At 42.6% G+C, this 27,967-nt stretch overlaps 1 protein-coding gene across 1 annotated transcript; it reads left to right on the top strand.

The window, feature by feature from the left end:
- Positions 1–41: 41 nt before the first annotated feature.
- TEX29 (testis expressed 29) lies at positions 42–27,431 on the top strand. The gene is made up of 5 exons (XM_025179421.2): positions 42–4,584; positions 15,800–15,910; positions 18,963–19,032; positions 24,258–24,382; positions 26,314–27,431. The coding sequence occupies exons 1-5, from the start codon at positions 4,317–4,319 to the stop codon at positions 26,343–26,345; spliced, it is 606 nt and encodes a 201-aa protein (XP_025035206.2). The 5' UTR covers positions 42–4,316; the 3' UTR covers positions 26,346–27,431.
- The last annotated feature ends 536 nt before the right edge of the window (positions 27,432–27,967 follow it).

Raw genomic sequence — 27,967 nt, 5'->3', positions numbered from 1 at the left:
TATATTTTTGTATCAGATTGATGTAATCAAACAATTATTTTTCCCCTAAGAGTTAAGTTTCATCTAGTGTGTGATGCACAACTTTAATATGAAGGAAAACATTTTTCCCTTTTTTTCCTGAATTATAGATATTTTTATAATTCAGTGTGCTATCCTGAAAAAAAATACCTTTGCATAGGATTTATATTGGCATACATATTAAGACCTTGATACCAATAGGAGAAATGGAAAGAGAAGACAACACAAAACTGGGGAAAAGATAATATGAAATGTAATGATTATACCAACAGCAGTTTCCTAATCCTTAATCCACTAGATGAAGAACAAGGAGCAAAGAGATGAAGTGTGGGTGTTTAAGGAAGAAGAATGGTCTTACAGACATACTGGAAAAATAGGTAAACGGAATAGAAAGGGAAAAGATGTCATTCTAGTTTAGAGGTGGTCAAAAAGTGATCCATGGGCTGATGTGCTTCACCAGGGGTAGCTCCTAGCAGGCCACCAGGTGTTTTATTTACCTGCGCATCAGCAGGCATGGCTGCCTTCAGCTCCCTTTGGCCAGGAATGGTGAACCGCGTGATCTGACTTCCGGGTGCCAATATTAAAATTGATAATTTTATCGGGGCCAGAGTGGAATCTACATGGTACGTGCCCATGTGAACTAATACATGATGTACAAAAAGATGGAAGAAATAAAATGAAAATATAAGAGAAGAAAAACTATCTCTGCATGTAATACTTCTTAGGGCTCTTATAGTCCAGAAAAAAAACAAGGAAGAATAAGAATTGGGTTAAGGAGTTGGCAGAAAGAATGGAGGGATACAAGGTAACAAACAAGCGGGCTTACTTGGTAGGTCCATCATAAACATATGTTTGGATATCTTTCATACTTAAAACATTAATTTTGGTTTACACAATCTGTCTAGGATAGGATAGGGAAAATTGTGAATGATGATCAAAGGTTGAAGCTAACTTCATAATATAGGCCCAATTTTTAAACTTCCCTTGGATACCCCCATGATAAAGCAATCTTCCTGAAGTTTAAACTTTGGGCAGCTTTTCTAGGAATATAGTAATGAAAAAATGAGTTAGTGTTAATTTTTTGCCTGATGTTCACTTTAAATATTTTCTCTTCTGGCTTCTCCTAGCTTCAGAAATGGTTTGGCCTGCCAACTCCAGGCATATTTCGTTGCTGATGTTGCTGAGAAGTGTCTTTCCATTTTTTTTTATTGTGGGCAGGGGCACTGTGAGGTGAGCAAGTCTAAAAAATAAACAGTGTACAAATCCTTATGCAGAGGTCCCAGTCTAATAGTTTAATTTATGGGACTCTCCTAAACTCAAATTGGACTACTTGCATGAATAAAGTTAATTTTGAATGTCTGCAGGATTGGGAGCTATGGTAGGCATAGCAGGACTTAACTAAGTGTATGTTTCTGCAGAGATATAAATAGAAAATACAGGAAGGATAGAGATGTATCTTGAAGGGAAGAGGAAATGTTCTGCCCTAAGCTAGCCAAACAAATGTGAACTTGGAAATTGGCCACTTTGTTCTTTGTATAACTGATATTAATGCATTTTTTTAAGTTTCTCAGCCATTTTTAGAATTTCTCTCAATTTATATTTTGTCCAAGCAGCTGAATTTCATGTTTCATAAATGTGTGAAATGCATTTTCTGAACATTTTTGAGCATTTCATACCTGTTTAAATTTAAGCCATTGTTAATCTTTCACAGTAAAAGCTCTGTTATCAAGCACTTAATTAACCAGAAAGCTCAATTAACAGGCATTTCTGATACTGGCCGATACAAATCTTCAACCTAGTAACTCAGACTAGTATACTGCCCAGTGCATTATGCAACTGGATATTCTGCTCAATTTTTATGCAAAAGCAGAAACCACGCAAGCTGAAATCAGAGTTTTATTTTAAAAAGCAGCTTCCAGGTTGTGTCTTACTTATTATAGATTCAGCACAATCTCCTACATCTTCCTCATCTGCAATGATAATTGAAGTTGATAATGATGAGACATGGCAAGATCCTGAAATGCCTTCTGAATCAAAGGAAAATTAAATTATGTTCAGTATGGTTTTAGGGTTGTGTATTTTTAGTGATCTGGCTATATGCCGTGCACTGCTCATAGTGATAAGATAACCTATTGTATAGAACATTTTACCTGTATACACATAAGTGCTTCAAGAAACCAATCATTCTGCAGTGCAGTACTACTACTGGATTGGGGAGTAATTATATAGTGTTTTACACTTCACTCATCTTATTATATTCTAATTCTTTGAAAATTGATATTTCATTGATAAAGTAGAACTCCCAGTCAACCACAATCTTTGATTAACCAGCATCTCCAATTCCCCTAGCAAACTGGAGAACAAAGCTTTTACTCCCCAAAGCATTTTCACAAGTGTTTGGAAGCAGTTTGCAGGAAAATGACTGTAGATAGCTGGAAGGAACAGCTGATGCCCCCAAAACATACATGTCTTAAGTTTACAGTCTTATCAGTACTGTGAGAGAATATAAGAATGGCTATACTGGACCAGACCAAAAGTCTACCTAGCCCAGTATCTTGTCTTTCGATAGTGGCCAATGCCAGATGCCCCAGAGGGAATAAATAGAGGCTATATCTACACTGCAATCTTTTTCAGCTTTTTTTGGAAGAGGCTTTTCTGATATTTGGCTCATGTACACGGGGCCAAATGTGGGGAAAACCTCCTCTTTCGGAAGATCCCTTATTCCTCATTTTATGAAGAATACAGGGCTTCCGAAAGAACACCAGTGTCTGATCTAGGTCCAGATGGCTTGTAAGTGAGCAGGGCAGCTGAGGAAACAGACGCACTAGTTCTGTTGCTGGTGGAACTGTTGGTGTTGAGGTAACTTCCTCAGGATAGCGGGCTCTGCAGCAACTCAAGTTTCTTTATGATACTGAAGGTTCTGCGCTGCTCTCCTTGGTCATCTGATTCCCCAGTCATGGCTTGTGCTGTGCTGCCTCCTGACCCTGCAGTTCACTTGGTTATATGTGTATACATTGTATGATTTGCATTCCCTAAGGCACAGAACACAACACATACAGGTCTTCTTGCCTTTTACAGTTGCAGAATCTTAGATTGTTTTAAGTGTAACAATTAATCTGATTTTATCTGGAAACAAACATGGACAGAAGTGAGTATTAGTGAACCATCGCATTGGAAAAAGCTTCTGTACAATCTGATTATTTGGGATGATTTCTGTCCATAGAATGTTGTATTTTATTACAATACGTCACTTAAATATAGGCATTTATACTTGCAATAATTGTATCCCATAGAGTGGGTTTTAGTTCGCCTGTCATGTTGAGATATTCTGGGGAATAACGCGGTAAATAAAATAAAAACCCTAAATAAAATAACAGAGGCTACATATGTATGATGCTTGGCTACCTGGATGCTTGACTCAGAGTGCTCCCCTGGGGGATGATGGCAGAGGGATTCTCCTTTGTGATGTAGAGACAATGGAGACATTCTGAAACTGACAGCTCAGCCATACGGCAACAATTGCTATCTCCAGTGCCGAGTCCCTGCTCATGAAGGGAGTCAGTAGCCAGTCAATCCACATACTGACAAATTGACTGGTCCTTGCCCCAAAGCTGAACAGGGAGTAAGGGAGTACAGTAGAAATAAATCGGGTCTGCCTAAAAACTCACTCAAAATGACATCTGTTGAATTTGCGGCAACTCTTGTGCTCCTCTTCCACAGCTGCTGTGATATAAGTGCTTTTCATGCCTGGAAGGTGCTCCAATACCATGGTGATGAGCACAAGGGAAACCCAGCTGGGTACAAAGTAACAGAAGGGTGAGGGCTGTCTGGATTCTCTCAATCAGGTTGATTTTTTTTTTTTTTAGTGAGAGGAAGAGCCTGGAGCTGATGGATTTAGAATTGCTTTGTGTGCGGAGGGAGGGAGGGCAGAAGGAGACGTAAGGGGGTAAAGTATTTTACTCAGGGATGATTGTGTGTCATTGCTGGAGATGGAATTATTTAGAGGGTGCCTTTCTTTTCCTGCCAACTTGTGTCAATTTTTTCCTGCTCCATTCCTCTTCCGAATCATGCTCTAGCCTTCAGGTATCTGGGTAAACCAGGACTGTGACAACACAGGTGTCTGCTGTGATGTCACAATGTTCTCTGATTGCTCACGGCTGTGGGTGGCAAGGAATGGCGGCAGCATCTTAGCAGGCAGGAAGTTGGTAAGAGAGAGAAAAGATTTGCCTGACTGTGAGCACTCAGATTGCTATTCCTCACAAATATATCCTTCTCCTTGACTTTCTGAAGGCTTTCAGATGCCACACAGAAGACTGGCTAGAACTCTTTTTCATCTGATTTCATGGCTTTTTCACAAGCTTTTGTCTTTAGTGCTCCCAACACAAAGGCTTCAAGTACATGGGTTGAACCCCCAGTTTATTTTTTTACTGTATTTCCTCACAGTGTATTCTCTTACATGTGCATTTGCTAAACTTCCTCCTAACTTAGACAGTACAATGAAATCTGCACCTTTTGCTCATTTGTTAAAGAAAAGATCTACAAATTTTATGCGGTATGGATTTGCAGGTAAGATGAGGGATTGAATCCATATGTTTTTGCGAATAAATGTATTGTCACCCCTTTGGCCCAAGCAGTAAACCAATATCTGGGTCTAGGACTGAACGGTTTCTGTTAGAAGGAGAAATTGATACCAGACAAGTATTTCTTTGGATTAATCCTGTTTGTTTATGCAGAGTGTACAAAGGCCTGTTTCCCTGAACATAGCATTAACCAACTGAAACAGGCCGTTCCCTTGCTTATAAATTCTTAGGTCTTCATTTCTGTGCCCAAAGAGCCCTGTTTACTTCTCTCCCAGGGCCATGCTCAATACTGTTTCTCTCACTCTGTTCTTTTTATTATGATGATGATTATTATTCCTCTTTCACACACAGCTTGTCTAACAATCCACTAATGCGTGCATTTGCATCCAGTCCCAGGAAATACTCTCTCATGACATGGGTTAGCCCTATTTAGGCCTTGCTATGTGGGCCATTGTCTTGCTGGTGGCTTGTGTTGTTTCCAGCTAAATTTAAATGGCTGCCCCGCTCTGCCGATCAGCTGTTTGTCAGCAGATTGAGGCAGTCTGGATGCTCCCCTTCTGACATGAAAGCCCTTTATCGACCTCCCCGGTAAACCTCATCCTACGAGGCATAACAGAGAGGTCGATAAAGGGCTTTCAGGTCGGCGCGGGAGTGTCCAGACTAGCGCGCTGAGCCAACAAACAGCTGATCAGCTGTTTGTTGGCTCAGCGTGGCAGCCATTTAAATTTAAATGAAGTCGCAATTATTTAAATCGCGGCTTCATTTCCCTTTGTCGATCAGCCTAATCTACATGGTTCCATTGATGGAGCCATGTAGTTTAGACACACCCATAGAGGGGTTTCATAGATCCTTTTAGGAATAAGGTGCTTAGTCCTTCCCTCCGCTCATAAAGACTGACCCTAGGGAGATTCTTCAGTGGAGATGTCTCCAGCTGAGGTATGGGTGTTGACAAAGGAAATGGTTTCAAATGGGATAAGTACAACTGGAACTAAGTGCCTGAGATGCATATTAACTACTTTTTCCTGGGGTTGGGAACCTGTCAGAGGGTGGCTCCTTCCTGGGAGCCTTCCAGCATCAGTCTGTGGCACAAAAAGTGCACCCAGTCTCTGTTCCCATTTGGTTCAGCCGTAAAAGGATGATCGTTTCTCAGTGTTTGATATAAAACCATTCTATACAAACAGGGCCATCTCTAAGGGGAACGGGGCCCAAGCAACCACCTTGTGCCCAAGGCCCCGCTCTGCCTCTTCTTGCTCCTGCTCTACTCTCTCCTACCCCCATTGCACCTTTTCAACCAAGTTCCCTTCTCCGAGCTATGCAACTTGTGAGATTACCTGGCATGGGATGCAGTAGGGGGCTGAGCCCTCACACTCGCTGCAGCAGGAAGCAGAGCTACCCAGCAGGTTGTTCCACCTCACTAGCTTCCGTCCGGGTCACTCCACTTCATCATGGTAATGGGAAGCAGGGTGACCCAGCCCCAGCCGGCTCCTCTCCACTCTACTCCCCTGAACTTGTGTCGCTTGAGGGAGCAGAGCAGGCCAGGGCCAGGTTGCTCCACTTTCTGCTGCCATGGTGAAGCAGAGCAACCTGGCTGGGAGATGGTGGGGACAGAGCAGGCTGTTGTGTCACTCTGGTTCCTGTGGCTCCCACCGTTGCAGTGAGAGTGCGTATGTGGGAGAGAGGGGGCAACTCTTGCTGTTGCCAGGTGCCACAGGTAATCATCCCAGCCACCCTGGGTCCTGTGAGCTAAACTCAGTTCGGGAGAGTGTCCCATCCATAGGACGGTTGAGGCATCTGCCATGAGAACCTCAAAACGTGGGGCCCAGGGTGGCCACTCAGAATTGTCCTATGGAGGGACAGGTTCTGCATAAATAATCCCCACAAGCTTTGTAGTAAAACCACTCTCCAGTTCCCACAGTAAATACTAAAAGTCAGTGGTTTTCCAGGCCTCTCTCCCAGGACACGAGGCTGGAGTCATTCAGCCAAGAGTCAGTAGCAGCACTTTGTTTCATAGAATCATAGAATCATAGGACTGGAAGGGACCTCGAGAGGTCATCGAGTCCAGCCCCCCGCCCTCAAGGCAGGATCAAGCTCCGTCTACACCATCCCTGACAGATGTCTATCTAACCTGTTCTTAAATATCTCCAGAGAGGGAGATTCCACCACCTCCCTTGGCAATTTATTCCAATATTTGACCACCCTGACAGTTAGGAATTTTTTCCTAATGTCCAATCTAAACCTCCCCTGCTGCACTTTAAGCCCATTACTCCTTGTCCTGTCCTCAGAAACCAAGAGGAACAAATTTTCTCCTTCCTCCTTGTGACACCCTTTTAGATATTTGAAAGCCGCTATCATGTCCCCCCTTAATCTTCTTTTTTCCAAACTAAACAAGCCCAGTTCATGAAGCCTGGCTTCATAGGTCATGTTCTCTAAACCTTTAATCATTCTTGTCGCTCTTCTCTGTACCCTTTCCAATTTCTCCATATCTTTCTTGAAATGTGGCGCCCAGAACTGGACACAGTACTCCAGCTGAGGCCTAACTAGTGCAGAGTAGAGCGGCAGAATGACTTCACGAGTTTTGCTTACAACACACCTGTTGATACAACCTAGAATCATATTTGCTTTTTTTGCAACAGCATCACACTGTTGACTCATATTCAACTTGTGGTCCACTATGACCCCTAGATCCCTTTCCGCCATGCTCCTTCCTAGACAGTCGCTTCCCATCTTGTATGTATGGAACTGATTGTTCCTTCCTAAGTGGAGCACTTTGCATTTCTCTTTATTAAACCTCATCCTGTTTACCTCCGACCATTTCTCTAACTTGCTAAGGTCATTCTGAATTATGTCCCTATCCTCCAAAGAAGTCGCAACCCCACCCAGTTTGGTATCATCTGCAAACTTAATAAGCGTACTGTCTATCCCAATATCTACATCATTGATGAAGATATTGAACAGTATGGGTCCCAAAACAGACCCTTGAGGAACTCCACTTGTTATCCCTTTCCAGCAGGATTTAGAACCGTTAACAACCACTCTCTGACTACGGTTATCCAGCCAATTATGCACCCACCTTATCGTGGCCCTATCTAAGTTATATTTGCCTACTTTATCAATAAGAATATCATGCGAGACCGTATCAAATGCCTTACTAAAGTCTAGGTATATGACATCCACCGCTTCTCCCTTATCCACAAGGCTCGTTATCTTATCAAAGAAAGCTATCAGATTAGTTTGGCATGACTTGTTCTTCACAAACCCATGCTGGCTATTCCCTATCACTTTATTACCTTCCAAGTGTTTGCATATGATTTCCTTAATTACCTGCTCCATTATCTTCCCTGGGACAGACGTTAAACTGACCGGTCTATAGTTTCCTGGGTTGTTCTTATTCCCCTTTTTATAGATGGGCACAATATTTGCCCTTTTCCAGTCTTCTGGAATCTCCCCTGTCTGCCATGATTTTTCAAAGATCATAGCTAAAGGCTCAGATACCTCCTCTATCAGCTCCTTGAGTATCCTGGGATGCATTTCATCAGGACCTGGTGACTTGCTGACATCTAACTTTCCTAAGTGATTTTTAACTTGTTCTTTGTGTATCCTATCTTCTAAACTTACCCTCTCTCTGCTTGTATTCACTACGTTAGGCACACCTCCAGACTTCTCGGTGAAGACCGAAACAAAGAAGTCATTGAGCATCTCCGCCATTTCCAAGTTTCCTGTTACTGCTTCTCCCTCCTCACTAAGCAGTGGGCCTACCCTGTCCTTGGTCTTCCTCTTGCTTTTAATGTATTTATAAAAGGTCTTCTTGTTTCCCTTTATGCCTGTAGCTAATTTGATCTCATTTTGTGCCTTTGCCTTTCTAATCTTGCCCCTGCATTCCCGTGTTGCTTGCCTATATTCATCCTTTGTGCCTATATTCATCCTTTGCACCAAATCCAGAGTCCCACTCATCAGCCCATCCAGCTGAGTGTGACCAGACTCTTTTACCATGAGCCTTGTCATGGGGCAAGTGCACCATTCTTCCTCTTGGCAACAGAGTGAGTGTAATTATTTCCCTGCAGCTGTATCCATAGGTTGTCCCTTGTCTCCAGATAGTGTGGCCTAGGAGTGAAAGTCAATATGGCTGCCCTCTCTCAGGACTCTGTGTCCTAGTAGCCAGAATCAATATGGTTGCCCTCTTCTGCAGGACTGTGTGGCCCAGAAACAGAATAGTGGCTGTCTTCAGTAAGGCAGTGTAGCCTGGTGGCTGGTCGGGGGTGTCGGCTGCTACGTGGGGATGGGTAGGGGGATCTGGACTTTTCCGATTCTACTGGGATGCAGTTCAGGGCCCTGACAGTGATAAGTATGCTGGTCAGTGGGGAATCCATCCAAAAGACACTGACACTAGTAGTCACCTTGAGCTACTTCCTACCCTATCCCTAGGACAGTGAACTTGGCATCTCCAAGGTCTCTGGTCTCCTTGATCTGTGCAGCTCTGTCACTCTTTGGCATCTCCTACTTCTTGGCATCTCTTCCATCGCTTGGGGCGTCAGTGAATCCGGGTCTGGAGCCTGCAGCATGTGTTCTCCCTCTTTGCCAGTCAGCCCTGAATGAGCGAGCTGTTTTCTTTTATACATATTTGCCAGTCAGAGCATGCCCAGCATGGCTGGGGGTGTGTGGCTTCCTCATCCCAGAGAGCAAAGACCCTATCACAGCCCCCCAATTCTGGTCTTCCAGGAGAGGCCTCCCAGTAATGTTCCATTCGTGGTGTCTGCTCCTGGGCTGAGTGTCCTATCTTGGTCCTTCTTCCTGGTGCAATTTCCCAGGTTAAGCTGAAACTTCCCCTTTTTTCCTAGGGGCTGTTGTCGGGCATGGGGGAGTTATGGTGGGCAAAGTGAGGGAACTTCAACTGGCACTTCAAGGGGAGTTCCTGAGGAACACAGGATAGTAGATGCCTGCAGATAAATCTGCTGTGAACATGGCTTTGAACATACTGGCTATGTCTAGATTGCATCCCTTTTTCGTAAAATAAGGGATAAGGGATCTTTCGGAAAAGGCTTTATTTTCCAAAAGATCCATGTCTAGACTGGTGCTTTTTTCCGGCAAAGCTCCATGTTGGAAAAAAGCGGCAGCCATTTTTATGCTAATGAAGTGGGGGAAATTTAAATCCCCATTTCATTAGCAATTGCGATACGTCTAATTTGCATCCCTTTTACGAAAAAGGGATGCAATCTAGACGTAGCCATTGTGTGAGTATGGCATGGGAAAAGATTTTCACAGGTTTGAACTTCATTTAAAAGTGGTTGAACAGAGCCATAGGTGGGCTATGTAATATCACCTCTTTTGAAGCAAGCCTCCGGAAAACTGTAAGCTTCAGAAATGCCCTCCAGCATTTGACAAAAGCTCACTTTCCATGTAGGACTTGCCCTAAGTGATTTCTTTAGGAGACTGTCTAGACTACAGAGCTTTTCCAAGGAATGCATCCATTTTTCTGAAAAAATGTCAGGAAAGCGGACACATTTTGTCAGCATCCCTGTAAACCTCATTTTACAAGGAAGAAGGGATGTTCTGAAAGTCTCTTTTTCTGACTTTTCTTTGAAGTGTAGACACTGCCTTCAGCTCAGATTTGTAAAGGTTTTTGGACTGCGTCACTCAGGCTATGTTTAGACTACAATGATTTATCGGAAAAAGGTATGCATATTGCGCTCCACAATTTGCGTATCTTTTTCTAATAGTTTTTTCAGAAGATGCTTTTCCGAAATTTGGCCTGTTTACACTGGGCCAAAAATCGAAAAAACCTCCTCTTTCGGAAGAGCGCTTCTTCCTCGTGGAAGACAGGGCTTCCAAAAGAGCGTGTCTGTTCTTCCGCAAAAAAAAAAAGCAGAAGAGCAGATGCATTCCCTGGACACAGTGGAGTTTTTCCAGGATACTGGAGGTATCCCTTGTGATACCCATAGTGTAGACATAGCCCCAGTGTCTCAAGGTTTAACTGATTTAGGGACTTAAATCTCATTTTCAAAAGGGATTTGGACACTTAGGATTCTAATGGATTTAGCTCCTCCGCTCCTCTCTTTTACCATGAGATTTAAGGTCCTAGCAGTTAGACTTTGCAATGTTAGCACAGCAACACCTACATACTTTCAAAAACCTGAGTCTTAGTCTGGTTTTTATTGCTGATTCTTTTACATTTAAAAAAACATGATCACTTAGAAGTAAAGAGCTGTATATTAGCTGGGAAGTTCTAAGCATACTCTGAGTATGGTATGTGTAGCGCTCCTAAAAGCTGCCTTTGCACATTGTAAATCAGGTTTTGTGCAAGCTGAATAGACATTATAAATAGTTGAGGAGCTCCGCCTGCTGGTTATTAAGTATGTCTGCCTTGTATGTGATCAAGCATCTTAAAATGTAACAAGGCCGGTAAAGGTAACTTTCTGAATAGATTCCGCTCCTTGAGTCTATCAAAGGGAACCTTAAAGGATGACTTGTTTAGTTGATAAATACCTGCATGGGGAATAAATGTTTGATAAGGAGCTCTTCACTCTAGCAGAAAAAGTTATTCCATGACCCAATGGCCGGAATTTGGAGCTAGACAAATTCAGACTGGAGATAAATTGTACATTTAGAATAGTGAGAATAATTAACTATGGGACAACTTACCATGTGTTGTGTGTGTGTGTTCTTCCTCACTGGCAATTCTTAAATCAAGACTGGATGTTTTTCGAAAAGAAATGTTATGCCCTGGTTTGTAAAGAAGTCAGAATAGATGATCACAGAGGTCCCTTTTGGGCTTGGAATATAGACAGAGCCGGCCCAAGCTACAGGCTGACTAGGCTACCACTAAGGGTGCCCCATTGTAGGGGGCACCACGTGGGGCTGCCAGACCAGGTGGAGGCGGGGCCACGCATGTGCTGGTGCCCTGGGGGCGGGGCCGCGCATGCACCGGGCCCCCGGGGTTGTGCTCCCGGGGCCCATAAATGGCTCGGGCCAGACCTGAATTTAGGCATGGGTCTAACTCCAGCAGGAAAATAGGGATCAATGAAATAGCCTGAATACTGCAGATAATTCAAAATATTCTGGTGTGTGTGTCATATATATATGATTCCTTATCAATGCTCTTCCGATTGTTAATCTGGGCTGCTAGCACTGCAGACTTTGAAGTGTTTAACCACATAGGCCAAAACCAACTTTTGTAAGGTAATGAAAGAGCTACATAGTGCTCCGATACTCAAGAACAAGACTTCTGAAATTCAACAGGCTTTCTGATACCCAACTATCCTAGCGCCAGTTAATGTATTCAACTGAAAAATATAATCACTCGTGGATACACCAGGCACTATGATATGGTGATGCTGATAAAAGTCATTAAAATACCTCACTATTTCAGAGGGGAAGCAATGACCGGGGTTCTTGTTAGAAGAGAAGAAACTGAAAGGATTAGATGATGAACTAAATGATCATCTCATCCATTGTAGCCAGGGTTTTTAGCCATATTGGCTTAGGGCTGTAAAGGCAAGGCTTAATTAGGCAGGGCTTTCTTTCTTTCAAAAGCAATAGAATTCCATATCTTCTGACTCAGCTAGAGCACGTCCTTCAGAAAGATATCCAGTCCTGATTTAAATGTTTCCAGTGATGGAGGATCCACCACGCCCCTTTGTAAATTGTTTCAATAAATAATTACCCCACTATTAAAAAGTGTGTGTTTTATTTCTGTTTAGTCATGATTTTCCAGGGCCTTGTGCTAGTTTTCCATTCTTAAGCAATTTGCAGTATATGTGAAGCAAGACTGATTTAACCAGCAACCATACAAATGTTTTTCATAAGCCTGAGATCATTGTAAAAATATTTTTGTGCAAGACTGAAACAACAGTGGTGTTTCAAAACAGGACTTCAAATCCCCATCATTATGAAGAGAGAGATGTTCTGCAAACCCATGATTCTGAGCTACGGATGTTTCCAATTATATTTTACTAGCAATGCATTGAGCTGGCATTGTTCAGGTCCTTTACTCAATTTTTGTTGCTTGGAATATAAAATTAAAATCTTCATGCTTCATTTAAATCATTGTTTTGAGATGGAGCGGGGGATGAGGGGTTCAGTATGCAGGCTACCCTGGGAAGAGAGGACTGTGTTACCAGATTTGCTCAATACTATGGGGTATGCTCATTTATAAGGGTTACTCTTATGGGACTGGGGAAGGTTATGAATTCTATCAGTGCTTACTTGTGCTCTCATATGGAGCTGAATTCTCTCCCTGCTGTCAATACCCCCTCCCCCCCCCACTGGAGCTCTCCTGCAGGAACTAGGTTCCTCAGGATGGGATTCTTCCCACTTTAGCAACACACACAGGCTACGTCTAGACTGGCATGATTTTCCGGAAATGCTTTTAACGGAAAAGTTTTCCGTTAAAAGCATTTTTGGAACAGAGTGTCTAGATTGGCACGGATGCTTTTCCGGAAAAGCACTTTTTGCAGAAAAGCGTCCGTGCCAATCTAGATGCGCTTTTCCGCAAAAAAGCCCCGATCGCCATTTTCGCGATTATGGCTTTTTTGCAGAAAACGAAGCTGAGCTGTCTACACTGGCCCTTTTGCGCAAAAGGACTTTTGCCCGAACAGGAGCAGCATAGTACTTCCACAAGAAGCACTGACAAACTTACATGAGATGGTCAGTGCCTTTGCGGAAATTCAAGCGGCCAGTGTAGACAGCTGGCAAGTTTTTCTGGAAAAGCGGCTGATTTTCCGGAAAAACTGGCCAGTCTAGACACAGCCACAGACACTCACACCCACTAATAGAGCATGCCTGAAAGGACTGGGTAATCAGCACTCACAAGCTGACCCCTCAGATGTCCCTGGATTTAGCAGGCTGGGTTAACAGCAATTCCACACTGCACCCTCATGAGCCTTTGGACTCCGTGACTGGATTAAACAGCACTTTAAGCTGCCATCCTCATAAACCACTGGGTTCAGCACCACTCTGTCCCCATTTATAAGCCGTAAACCACATGATAAGCAAACCCCTCAGGACTTTGGGCACTACAGGGATCTTTAGCTTGGGTACAAGAAGCGTTGTTGCAGAGCGAATGGGGAAGCCAAAACAACACCCCTTGAGGAAGAGTGAGTGAAAGAGAAAGAAAGAGAGAGAAGCAACCAGCTTAACAATGAAAGTTATTAATTTCTGGGTAGTGATAGGAGGCCAAACACACATAACAGTTACAATATTAAATCTAAATTGAAACTGATTACAAATGTTAGGGCTAGCTAACCATACAACAGCTTACATAGGGCAGAGTCAGAAGGTTAGGCTTAGAGAGATAGGTAGTTGGTGGGAGAGAGAGAGACCTCACCACTCTGTGGAACTTGCACTGATTGGGGTTCCCAGATGGTGATGGGAGCTGGGGGTCCAGAGGGCAGGAGACAAGCAGAGTAGAGCCCCCAGCACAATCAGACAGGAGATGAAAAAGTCTCAATGGAACTGATGCAGTTTAAATCCAGGTATCAGAACAGTTTTTCTTGGGCCAGGGTAGGAGTTTTGATAGGGATAGGACAATAGTTCAAAGAGAAACAGAGGCGGGACAATAGAGACTGATCACCCTTGGTTATGGGTGATGTTCCTTGAAAGAGCTCACAATGCAACTAGGCAGCTTCAGTATTTTGGATATCAATAGGATCCATTACTAAAATTGGTCTGATAATGACTAATTTGGGTGTGAGCAGGCCTGGCTTCATTAGCATCTGGAGCAGAGATTTCCCATCAGTCAGTGCTCCTCTGCTTTTGGTATCCCATAGTTCAGTGCGGTTCTGTTTTGGAAGAGCTGGTCTCCATTCTGTATGCTAATGAGTTCTATCTTCAATGCAGATGAGGCTGGAGTGTTTCCTTAATTAGTTTAGGTGTGTCTTCCCTGGCCTCTTCCTTGCTTTGTCTGATTCTAGCAGAGGCCTAGGGGAAGGGGGGATGGTTTTCCATGAATGTCACTCCCTGGCTCCCCAAGAGCACAGGGCTGATAGGTAACAACTGCCCCATCCATCTCTCACCACAGCAGCTCGGGGCCAGGTGAGAAGCATCTTGCCATGGCTGCTGCAGCTCCAGCAGGCAGAGTCAAGGGAGAGGTGCATGCCCCCAGCTGATGCAGGTCCATGTTCATCTGTTCCCTGCACAGCCCAGTCAGTGAGGAATGCAGTAAACTTCCCTCATAGCCTGACAAAAGGGCACAACCAGCAACATCTTCATAGAAATCAGAGAGGGGGGAGCGTTAGCACCCCCTGTGCTCCCAAAAGGGTGCCTGGGGGTTGGAGGGCTGGAGCAGTCCTGATTCTGTCTCTTCTATTTGTTTTTATGAGAAGCAATCCCATTCCAAGCACATTCCATTTTCCTGCCACAACCAAACACTTATCTAGCTTTAAGTTATGATAAGAGGAAGTCGTGTACCAAATTCTTAGTTCTTACCTGTTAAGAGGAGTTCTTGAACAAATGGCCAGACAGACAGACACACACTCAAATAAATAGTAGATTATAAAATTTCTATTGAGATATATATTGTTTTTTTTTTATTTAAAAGTGTTTTTCTTTTTATTGGTGCTTGTTTTGTGGCTAGGAAGTGATAAATTCTGCTTGTTCTTTTCCCTCCTATTATGAAGTATTTCTCATGTAGTCCATTTAATATGTCTATATATGGGTCTTTTTTAGTTTAGAATGTATTATTACCTAGTCCAAATGATTTTGTCTTCCCATTTCCACTTTATAATATAAACCCCTTCTTGATGCAAATGTTGAATGATTGAAAATGTCATTTACTAGGAAATCCATCTTTCTGTCTAGCTTTCTGTCGATCTTCTCTATCTTTTCTATCAAAATTGGAGTAAAAATTGCATGCACTTAAAATCTTAAAAAAGAAAATCCCATGGTAATTTAAACTTGGAGAACATTTAAATTTGGAATAATTATGCATTACAAACTGAATTCCAAAAATTTCTGTTGTCCCCATCTTCTGCTTGAGTGCACAGAGTGCTTACTTGGATTGGCATTGGCAGAAGCCTTCCACTGAAGTGTATTATCTTAAACTTTTGAAAACTGTGTTTCATTCTGTATAATTAACAATCTCATTTTGTTGGCTTATAAATTAAATGTATTCTATATCTTAGAATACTACTTTCAGTGGAATTGCATTACAAGTTAATGTTTAGTCTGTTGCTTAATTTTTAATATTTTGTTTGGGTTTTTTTTCGTAGTGTGTGAGCTTCCTCTGTATGAAATATGTTCCCAAAATGTATCCAGAATCCAGTGTTCAGTATTAGGATGTTGCTTCCATAAACAAATTTGCTACAAGAAAGCGGTGCCAGGTAAGTACTTAGAATAACAACATGATATACTCGAGATCCTAGTCCTTGTTTTTAAAGTGACCTTAACTCTAGTTTTATGCACCTTGCTCACTTCTCTCATTCCCCCAATGGCAGGATTTGGAAGCATGTTATGAGCCTGGTCCATGGCCCATTGATATCAACAGGAGCCTTTCCTTTGACTTGGTTAATATTAGAATGCAGTTGACTCTTACGTACCTGTTTTTAATGTGCATATTAATCCACCATCTTTAAATGTAGATCAGTAATACATGCACATTAATCAAATGAGCAATGACATGCACAAGCCAAACCAAGCCTTGAATGACCTTGTCTATGATCGGGATCTTGAAATACTAATTTCACATATTGAATAGAAATTGCATTTAAAGCTTTGCTTGTATTACAAGATGTATTCATTTTAGCTGTTCTTATTATGTATTGTTGCTCATGCAGTTTGGTAAAACACTTGAAATCACAAATAAAGGCCTTTACCACTGCTTGATATATTAATTTAGCAGTGTTGTCACCTTTACTATAATATATGTTTTAAAATTATACACATTATCGGTACCATATATACATTAGTATGCATTACACATAAATAACATAGCAGTTAGCCTAAATTGGCTATGCCTTTATTATAATCCTATTCTCTTGTGTTAAGTATCCCATAATGCCTTGCATTAGTTGAAGTAAGCCTTAAGGAGATTGGAAAGTTGTCAAATCAAGATACAGTGGTTCTTTGTCTTACTACTAACTATGGAAGTAACTTCCTGGATGGCTACCTGAAATGCTAGTGGTCAAAACAAAAGATCAGGAAGGAACAGAACAACAAGTTAGGGAACTGGGATAACTAGTTTGTATTTTAGAGAATGAAGAGAGATAGGTAACTTGTGAAATCATCAGATTAATTATACCAGCTGAAATGTGTAACTTTGGCAATACGCCTTCTATGTAAGGTGAATTCATTTCACTGTAGAAGATGGTTTTCTGGAGATTGGTGTAGTATAAAGCTTTTTTCCTGTAATATATTATTACTGGTTTATAGGAATAAATGTAAAGAACATTGGTCATTTGGTCTCCTGAGTGTATTTTATAATAAACCATAGTGTGGTCAAGCAACTGACTATACTATTTATCAACAAAATGATCTCTCCGGAGCCGTGTTGACAGTTAGTGTTGTGACAACTGTAGGTGTGACACAATATGTGATTTTTGAGGGAGATACTGCAGTCCCAGGTTACATAAGAAATCAGCATGTCAAATTCTAGATACTAAATGATGGCTGTTATTCATCTTTGAGAAATTTGCCAATTGGGAGAAGAACTAAGGATTGTGGAGATAGCTGTTTCATTCCCATTCAACATGATGTTTAGGTTTACGTTCTGCCATGCCTGACAATGGCGGGGGGAGAAGCAGGGGCCCAGTAATTCAAAAGGTCCTGGAACCCCTGACCCTTTAAATTGCTGCTGATGTGCTGTGCGGCATGCTCCAAGCAGTGCTGAAGACTGCAGAGAGGGGGCACATTGTGGTCCAGACAGTGCTGAAGGCCGACTGCCTTTGGCCCTGCCCCCTTCTTTCCCACTCAATCTGCCACTTCTGGGCAATTTAAAATACCACGAGCCACCACATGCATCTCTGAGGCCTTCTCTCTCTCTCTCTCTCTCTCTCTCTCTCTCTCTCTCTCTCTTTCTGTCTCTGTAGCAGTGGCATGGAACAAACACCTGTATTAAATGGTGGCAGGTGGAACTGGGAGATGCATGGGGGGGTGCATAGGGAAGCAGGTGGGGTCAGGTGATGTGCGGGGGGTAGGGGTAGGAAATCTGTGGCAGCCCCTCTCTCCCCCAGAGCTGCTGCCAGAGGGGGGTGCCCTAGGTAAGTGCAGCACCCCTCCCTGCCCTTGACACCCACTTGCACATACCACTCCCTCTCTATGCAGAGAAACTTCCTGATAGTGACATCATTTAGCCTGGGGAACAATGGAAGTGGTGGGATCACTTTTACTAGGCAAATTTACATCTAGACTAAACAAAAGGCTAGTGAACATATAGCTGGCGATAGTCCTGTATTAACAGTGGGAGATGGACTAGATGACCTAATTTTCCATTTCTAGATTCTTTTCACTTTAAGGCTCTCTGCCCCTTCATACTGTTTGTTTTTACATGACTTTATTTTCCTTTCATTCCTCTTTGTGAAACAAACCCACATGTGTTTGCTCCAGTGTTTCAGTGCTGATAATTTGCACATTGTGCCAGTTAGCTTTTCTATTCTCCCACTTTATTTTCCATGACCTAGGGATCTATGTTCCCCTAAAGCAGCAGGTTCACAATAACCCTGTGGAATTTTTCCTAGAGGTGCAGGTGGCAGGGTTCAAGACACCTTTAACTTCAGGGACGCCTTAGAATAGCTAGACTGGGCACAGTCCCTTCTGACTGGAGTCGAGTGGAACATTTCCAACCAGTTTTTTTGTTGGAAAATGATGATTGATCAAAATTAAAACTTTCCCTTTGAATATCTAATTTTACAATAATTGTAACTTCCATCAGAGTTCTGGTAGGAATAAACTGCTTCCTTAAAAACAGATTGTGTATGAATGTGTATTCCTTTATTGTGAAACATTGGCAGATCAAACACGTTGCCATCAATGGCTACTGTATGCCTACATGTCTGAGAAAAGGTATGAGGGGAATTCCTTTAGAAATTCCTTGCATTTTGATGTTGTTTTCATGTCTCATTTGCAAATCGAAGGAGGGCGGTGAAGAATTTAGAAAGGGGAACTACACAGCATTCTTAGTTTAATGGCTTCAGTACTCAACAGAAAAATCCAGACTCCAGCTTCTAAACCCAGCTGAGTGTCTTAGACTTTACCAAGTGGAGCACATATTGGCTGCCAAAAGCTATGGCTGTTACAAAGATGAGTGCATGCAGTTAGTACAGTGTTCTCCATGCTGTACCTGTATTTAATCTGCAGGCTGTCCTAAGTAGTATTTAAAGAAGAAGAAAAAAAATCAGTGAGCGTTGTAGATGAGACTAAAGTGCAATTATTTTTCAGAGTATATGCAAGTGTTCATCATCTTGATACTGCTCATCATGGGAGTCTTCGTTTTATTTGTATTCCTCTGGTGAGTACTCTTATGGTATAAAATCTGTTTAACAGTTATGACTCAGAGAATATCCAATGAAAGTGCCCCATAACTTGATTCAAAGTACACCGTCTATTAGTTGCCTGGGGAATGTTCAGCGAACATCCCCATGTTTCAGAGAATCATCCATGTTGTGAGCCCCGACAAAACTATTTTGAACACTGTAATCTGCAATGTAAGCTTGATGGTGATTTGTTGAGACTAACTCCTCTCAGTCATGAAGACAGGGTAACAGAGGTTGATTACAGCTTTATACCAATGAAGAAGGGATTGAGAGAAATTATACTTAATCATATCTAGAAGACTTGTGACATTAAGGAAGTCTGGCTTATGTCCCTCTTTTTGCACTTTACATAAAAGCCTTGAACCAATGAACAAAGATCTGCAAACAAGCAGAAATCTGGCTGGTGATCATAGGATGCATAGATAGTAAAAACTGAAGTTTTTAGAAATATAGGAACCCAAAAGAAATGAATCATTCCGTGAGCCATTTTAACTCCAGGAACACTTGGGTGCAGGTACAAAAGTGTCCGGCTACTGTTTTGTATTCTCGTATTCTTTAGGATTAGACTTTTTCTACAGAAATACAGAAGGTACTAAAATGGATTATACTGAAACAGTACAGAGGCTTAGCTTACAAGGCACCAGCGGCCTTGTCAGGTCTCTCAGATTCTATTGCTTCTGGGAGATATGCCCGGAGGGAAATGTGGGAAATGGTACCTTGAGATCATGGCAACTGACAGTTGAGAGAAGGATGATGGGAAAGTCTTATTCTGCTTTGACAGGAGATCCTGGTACCCTCCTTGGAGCTGCAGGCAAATTACCTATGGCCTTAGGGGAGGTATTGTTCATTAGATTTCACCTTTGACATAAGAGAGATGAGCATAGCCCTCTGAGGAGATGAAGCCAGAGTCTGAGAAGACAAATCCTAAGGAGAACAGCTCTGCCCAGAGGACCAGTTTGGCCTATAGGACCAGCTCAGACTGGAAAGAAGGCTTAGGCGAGGGTCTGTATAATGTAACTTTTGAACTACCTTTTCTGCGGTGACTTTCTGTGTAGTGTGTAGGTTGTTGGAGGTGGTTGGAGTAGCCACCTGTTTAGTAGCCTATAGCTGGCTGACCTTTTAGGTGAGGAAAGGATGGTTAAAACCCCAGACTGGGACTTAGAGGCGCCAGGTTTTGTGTGCAGCTCTGCCATTGTCTTGTTATATGCCAAGTGACAATTCACTTAATCTATGATCAACTCTCCATTTGTACCTCACCTAACAGGAGTGAGGAGAAGTGTATTGCAAACTTTGTCCAATGTTTGTGAGCTACTAAGATGTGGGCCAGATGAGCACCTAGAAAGAAAGTCTAGAAGGAGAAAGCTGTGCTCCAAAAAATGTGAATTTAAATGTAGCAAACCCCATATCTCTTACACACATACTAGCATCTATCTTTGGTACTTTTAGAATTATTTGTTACAGAAAGCTAGAAATGTAGAGTGTATAGGGCCAGTAATACATAACCGATTTCTTCTGTTTAGAACGGGGATTAAAAGGACTTTTAGTACAGCTGTTTTATCTCATCAAAGCTTTGTAAGCATCTAGGATATTTAGTTTAAACCTGATTACTTATCAAGATATGTCACTTGCATTATTTGGCTCATTCAAGCAAATCAGCCTTGAATGGTTCGTTGCTCTATCAGCACTTAACCTCAGTTTTCTGACAGATTTCTTGAAGTTTCATTAATAATAATCTAGGAACAGAGAAGGGTAAAAAAAAAAAAATCAAAACAACTCCCTGATGTTTTTACATTTATTTTTTGATGCAACCAATGTGTAGCAAATGATCTGATTTGGTACCTAAAGTTCATTTGATCCATTAAAGCAAAATACATGATCATTATCACTCAGTGCCTCAAGTTGGAAGAGGAAAAATAAGACAATTAAGGATTTGAGTAGTGAAAAAGATGAAACAAATACCATGGAATGATCTAAAACAGAGGTTCTCAAACTTCACTGCACTCCAATCCCCCCTTCTGATAGCAAAAATTAGTAGATGACTCCCAGGAGGGAGTGACCAAAGCTTGAGGTCCACTGCCCTGGGCGAACAGTGAGGGGGCAAAGCCAAAGCTTGAGCGCCACCAACCTGGCAGGGCAGCCAAAACCCAAGAGCCTCAGTCCCATGCAGAGGGCCTGTAACCAGAACCCTTTTGTCCAGGGCTAAAGTCAAAACCTGAGTGGTTGGGCCTGGGTTTTGGGTTAGGACGTGGGTCCCTGAAAATCTAACCCCACTTTGGGGTCCCGATGCATAGTTTGAGCACTGCTGGTCTAAAATAATGAAACACATTTGGTATTTTTATTTGTTCTGGAGAATGCTTTTGCAGGAAGAGCTCCTCCTCTTGCCCCAAAGTCGCCTTCTGCTATAGCATCTACAGCCTTCTCACTCTTCAGAGATGTTGGGCATTGACATGAATTGTATCTTAAAGGAAAATGCAGGACAATGTAGCACTTTAAAGACTAACAAGATGGTTTATTAGATGATGAACTTTCGTGGGCCAGACCCACTTCCTCAGATCAAATAGTGGAAGAAAGTAGTCACAACCATATATACCAAAGGATACAATTAAAAAAATGAACAAATGGGTCTGGCCCACGAAAGCTCATCATCTAATAAACCATCTTGTTAGTCTTTAAAGTGCTACATTGTCCTGCATTTTGCTTCAACTACCCCAGACTAACACGGCTACATTTCTATCAGTATCTTAAAGGGACTGTCAAGGCTGTTACCCACTCTGAGTGCGGAAGATGGGGGCCTGCAAGAGACCCTAAAAATACCTTGCCTCTATAGGCTTTTGTTTAAAAAACTTCCCAAGGTCACAGATTCTCTGGGCTTGGGAGATAGGCTGCCACCATCAAGTGAAAACCCCTTTTTTCTTAGGCCCAGGAAGAAAGCACTTGGAACTTCTTCCAGAAGGATACCCCAAGCTCTTTTACCACAAGAGAGCTTTAAAAAAAAAGAGAGAAAACAATCTGCAATCTCTGGTAGCAGACTTCTCAGTCTTAGGCACGCATACTCAAACCTCCTACCTTCCAGGACACAAGAATCAAATCATCACTTTAAAAAGGTGATTTTATTAACAAAACAAAAAAGATATATACGGTAAAGCATACTCGGTTGCTAAGTGTTATAAAGCAACTGAGAAAAGAACAGATTAAAACACAGAGAATTGTATCTCTGGGATTCAGCTTCAAACAGTGTATTGGAGGGCAGGGAGGCACATGGACTGAGCACAGAGAAGTTTGACCAAACAATAAAACAAAGAAAATAAACCTAATTGAGTCTAAATAAATATTTCATTCCCTATTTTCTTACAGATTCATGCTTTCAGCTCCAGTCCATTTCCCTGACCAGTATTTCTTGTAGGCATGGTAATTCTACAAGGTTTAATTCATCTTGTTCCCCCCCAACTCCTGACTTAAAATTCACACACAAAAAACAGCAGGCAGGTATATCTTCCCATTCAGCTTTCAACACTTCCTCCCTTTGGCTCCTCTGGCTCCCTGCCAACATACCCTCACTGCCTGAGTTTAACCCTTTAGTCACTGAATGCTGGTCATCCATCCATCCTATCCATCACAGGGACTGATCACATATTTAAGGAGAAGAAACATCAGCCCCATGGGCGTCCGGTAGACTAAGCAGGGGAAGAAAATTGCCTCCCCAAACTGCCAGGCATGGCTCCACCCACACTCCGCCCCAGAATGCCTACTATACGCATTCTGGGGGTAGAGTATTGCTGCCCCCAGTGCACTGGGAACCAGGGAGGTGGGAGCAATTTGGCCTCTTCCCTCCCTGGTGCTTTGGGGGCCGGGCAGGCTGAGGCACATGTGGACACATGCTCCCTCCTGTCTGTTCCCCTCCTCGTGGCAGAGGGCAAAGGGGTGCACTACTGCATACTGCCCCATCTCTTCCCCACCCTGTGATGGTGGTGGGGCCTTAGCAGAGAGGGTGGGGTGGTAAGTGGGGCTGCAGGCTTGCCTCCCCCATTTCCAGCTACACCAAATGCCACGATCTGCCCATTGAGAGCATTATATGGTGTTCTCCCCTGTTCATTCAAAAAATGCCAGCCTCTGAGGTAGCTTCTCTGATATGTTCTAGTAGAGGATATTTCTGTGAATATACAGAGGAAAATATTCTGCTACGATCAGTGGGCGATGGGAAAGAGCTTACATTTTTTGTCAAATTTCCTCTCTCCCATACTAGTTCTGCCCTGGGACTAGTAACTCAGAGGGCTGGATTTGTTGGCCGGCACATTCACTTCAGTTTTAAACAGCTAGAGCACGATACAGAATTCCTGTTGGGTAGGGGAGGTGTCCACTTGCATAAAACTGGGGGAGTAGGCTTCCTATACCAGAAGGAGCAGTACCTGTCCTGGGAGGGTAACAGGGGAATGGCGGGGGCAAGGAGTGGGAAGGCAGTGGGGAGGAGGAGTATGGTGGAGCAAGGTTGCACTGTGTTGATTCCTCACTAATGTAATGTCCCTGAAGGAACAGATAGTAGAAGGGTATTGGACCAAGATTTTGGCTGAAGGTTACTATGTTGTTCATCATGCTTTAGACCTCACTGTAGTCATGTGTAATTATATATTATCTCATAATTTTTTGTAGCAGATGGAGTTTATTAACTCCTCCTGAGGTAAAGGTCAGTGGAGTCTTTTCTGGAGGGAGGAATCTGGGAGGCTAGGACAAGCGAAATAGAAATGTGTGGGACAGCCATGCTGGTTACATGGCTGGTTTTGTATTACCTGTTAACCCAGACTCAAGGCCAGGAGGTACATTGGAGCATTGACTCAAGACCTGAGCATTGTGGTGCTGAAAGTCAGACATCTCACTTTATTTTCAGTACCACACTGACCCAGAGTGCTGGTTGTACTTTGTACTGTTCATCTTCAAAGCACTTTGTAAATATGAAATGCTAATCCTCCTGCCATCCCTGTGAAGTAGAGCAGTTAGTATAATCACACAGACCCAGAAACAATGACTTGCTCAGGACTCCAGAGGGAGTTTTTTCTAAGGAAGAATTAAAATGTCGGCATTCCTGGCTCAAAATTCCATGCTCCGAGTAAGAGGCAATGCTCCTTTTTCTTCCTGCGATTAGTCTGGAGTGGGTGGTTAAATTAACAATGCTACAACAATTAAATCAGGGCATAATTTCCTTTAGTTTTCTGGTGGAGAAGAGGAGAAGAAAGAACATGAGTCGACAGAAAAATGCATCAGAACTGTACCCCACTGCTATTGATTTTAATGAAGAAGACAAGGAAAGAAAAAATAATTCTGATTCAAAAAGTAAGGCCATATTTTTATCACACCTCCTTGGGGCAGGGCTATAATTGGATATTATATACAGTGAGCCCTCGCTACTTCGCGGTTCGACCATCGCGGATTCACGACTTCGCGGACTTTTTTCTGTACATTAAAGGGTTGTTTGTTAACAGTACTACCGTATATTCCGGCTTTCAAAGCCTCGGGGGAAGCCGGCGGGGGGGGCATCCCAGGCGCGCCTGGGCTGCTCCCCCGCCGGAGCCCCTCCGCGGCTTTCAAAGCCTCAGGGGAAGCCGGCGGGGGGGCATCCCAGGCGCGCCTGGGCTGCTCCCCCGCCGGAGCCCCTCCGCGGCTTTCAAAGCCTACTTCGCGGATTTTCAGCTATCGCGGTCGGGTTTGGAACCTATCTACCGCGATAAACGAGGGTTCACTGTAATGGATATACCTTGGCATTCTCCTTGCATGTTGTGAAGTAGTGCTGCTTGAATAGTAAAAACTTTATATATATTTATGTATATGTCTTCACAGCAGTCTTATTTCGGAATAACATCAGTGCAAGTCTACACAACAAGTCTATTATTTTGAAATGAATTAGAAATAACAGGTTTCTTTCTTTGACTCCTGTAACCCTCATTGTACGAGGAGTAAGGAAAGTCGGGGGAAGAGTGCTCTATTTCAATATAACTGCTGTGTAGACAGTGCCAAAAGTCAAAATAAGCTATTTTGACTTAAATTATGCAATTAGCATAGCTCAAGTTGCATAGCTTATTTCAAGTTTAGCCCTGCTGTGTAGATGTGCCCTAAGAATGCTAGGTAGACATAAATGCATGAGATAGGACAAAGGGAAAGGAGAGTAGGGGAACAGAACTGGAGAAAACAGTTAACATTGCAAATGCTTAAATGAGACATTCTCTTCTAACAGCACAGACTAAGTTAATATTCTCTGAAGCACTTCTGGTTCTGACTAGCCTAGAGGGCAAAAGACCAGATCTTGGAACTGACCCAGGTTCCTGGTTATTAGTGCACAGTATTACCCTTGGATCACCAAACTAGCCCAGTTTGTAAAATAATAACACATCCCATGGTTGCATTTCAACTTTCCTCTGGCTGGGCTATGGCAGTGACTGTTAAAAAAAAAAATTAGGGCTCTCCAAGGTGCCATATTGAAAGCAACAGACACTGAAGTCCACTTCTGTCATGCCATAGTGTCTTTATCTTTTCCTGAGAGAGGCCTGTGCTTTTAAAAACTGTCGCTTGTGGACCACCAAACAGCTGACAAAGTCCACGTTTTTGTCCACTGCTTGAAGTGAGCTTATGTTCTCAGTCAAGTGACTGTCACCAAAATCCATTGTCACACTTGGCCCAACCTGACAAAGCTTTATGGCTAGTGCCAGCCATGTTGCTAGGGCGGTGCTTGTGCCATTTCCCATGTCAATCAAGCATTATATAACTTGAAGGTACACAGAGACTGAGTTTCTCTCTCTCACCCAGAGGTGGTCCTTCCATGTTTATGGGGGATTTGTGGTGAAGCTCATATTGCTACTGCCCAGGCTGTATATCTTCTCTGGCTAAACTCATGCATTACATAAGCATCTACACTATAGGTAAGACCGAAGCAGCCACAGTTGATCTTCCCGGGTTCAAATTAGCAGGTTTAGTGAGGACACACTAATTTGAACTGAGAGGGTGCTGCTGTCGATGCCAGTAGTTCTGCTTCTGTGAGGAGTAAGGGACGTCGAAGGGAGAGTGTGCTCCCTTCAATTTACCGCAGTGTGGATAGAGCCAAAATTCAAGTTAAAGTACTTTGACTTAAGCTACGCAATTAACATAGCTGAAGTTGCATATCTTAATTCAAATTTATCCCCAGGGTAAAAGATCACCCACCGTACGTGTAACTAAGCTGACTCAGACAATAAGGCTCTTTTTATTTCTATAATGTGATCTTTTTGTATAAGGTGAAACTCAAACTACTGGTGAGGATGGATGAAAGATGATACAGGAAGAATTGGAATAAGAGAAAAGAAAAAAAATGATCCAGTGTTAATATGGAGTCCCGGTATTGTATACTCCTCCATTTTACACGGTGTATCTCGTATAACACTCCTTAGAACCCTCCCCAAATATTACTTATAACAATAAATTTTGTTTAATGTTTCATTAAATTACCGTATTTAACATGTCATAACTGGCCACAAAGGGGAGAGATGTTTGGAAAGTGTTTCTTGGTAAGTGAGGAATAATTCCCAGTATGGAAGAGTTTAAAGCAAAACTTTCAACATGTCTTTGTGCATTGATGTCAATGGGATTTGAGCCACACCCTTAAATAGGAGCTCTTGGACTCAGTGGTGACAAGATGGTCACTAGAACCTGCACTTTACTCTTACAACGTCAAACATGTTTCTCTGTGGTTTGGTGGGCCACTACAGAAATCACCCTTTTAAGTATTCCTTGAACACACATGCACAGAGAAAGAAAAAAGATTCATTAAAATGAATGAGATCAAGAGATGCATGGTTTTACATTTTAGACATGTCTTCATTTCTATTCAGCAAAGTATTTTGGAGGGCAAAAAGAGGGGGATACCAGCCCATGAGCCAGATCCTGTCTGCCAGGCCCCCCCCCCACCGCTGTGTTTACCTCCACAGGTACAGGTACAGGGGATCACAGCTCCCATTGGCTGTGGAGTGCTGTTCCCGGTGTCAAAGTCAGACAGGACTCACAGATTTGTCAGACCGCTCTGTTTATTCAGCAAAGCTCTGCTAAAATGCATCCAGAAAATGTGAGTACCATACAAGGTTCAAACCCCTTGATTTATACAGTCAAAAAAAAGTCAAGTTAACAGGATTAAAAGGAGGGGCAAAACTTCACATGATTAGTGTGAGACTTAGTCAAGTATCTTCATTTCCACATCAAGCACACAGCTATCTCCTGTCCATATCTACTTGGTTCTCAATTGCTTTCTCCCTAACACCTAATGTTCCTTTTCCTATTAACTCTGGCTAGCACATTGATCTGCATACCTACAAACAACATTAATGTACTTTTCTTCTTCCTGTTCAGAGACAAACAGTATTCCCTCAACTTATTCAATTATTACAGCACAATTCATCTTTCTCTTACATTATAATTCTTTCTACTTTCACAATCCCTCCTTTTGGTCAAGCCACGCCTACGACCAACAATTACTGGGTTCCATACATTAACCGTTCTTTGTCTCTCTGTTCATCAGTGATATTTAAAATCATCAGATTAGCACTCTGGTGAGGGGACATGTCTGTGACATGTCTTGCACAGTTTTGGATACAACAGGATATGAACTGAAAACGTAAAAAAATCATTAAGATCCCAAATAGAAAAGTCAGGGCTCCCTGAAACAACCAGTTTCCTATGCCAGAGAAATTGGACAAGTTACTTAGCCATTTCCACAGGGAACTTGGCTCTTCGTTGGGAAGGTATGCAATCTGTTCCAAGTGGCTAGCGCGATCTATTACATCATTGGTGTTGTCAGGTATATATACACAACATTCTTTGCCAATGAGAGCACAGGTCCCTCCTTTTTCTGCCAGAACTATATCCAATGCCTGACGGTTTTGGAGGGCCACCTGTCGG

This window comes from Pelodiscus sinensis, chromosome 1, assembly GCF_049634645.1.
Source record: "Pelodiscus sinensis isolate JC-2024 chromosome 1, ASM4963464v1, whole genome shotgun sequence".
NCBI classification, from domain to species: domain Eukaryota; kingdom Metazoa; phylum Chordata; order Testudines; family Trionychidae; genus Pelodiscus; species Pelodiscus sinensis.
This window is presented reverse-complemented; position numbering and strand designations above follow the sequence as displayed.

Bases quoted from the DNA above. Each gene is read 5' to 3' on its own strand.
- TEX29 (XM_025179421.2), top strand. From the start codon at position 4,317: ATGCCACACAGAAGACTGGCTAGAACTCTTTTTCATCTGATTTCATGG. The intron at 4,585-15,799 runs GTAAGATGAGGG...TTTTTTTCGTAG, and splicing joins TATGCGGTATGGATTTGCAG to TGTGTGAGCTTCCTCTGTAT. The intron at 15,911-18,962 runs GTAAGTACTTAG...ATTATTTTTCAG, and splicing joins CTACAAGAAAGCGGTGCCAG to AGTATATGCAAGTGTTCATC.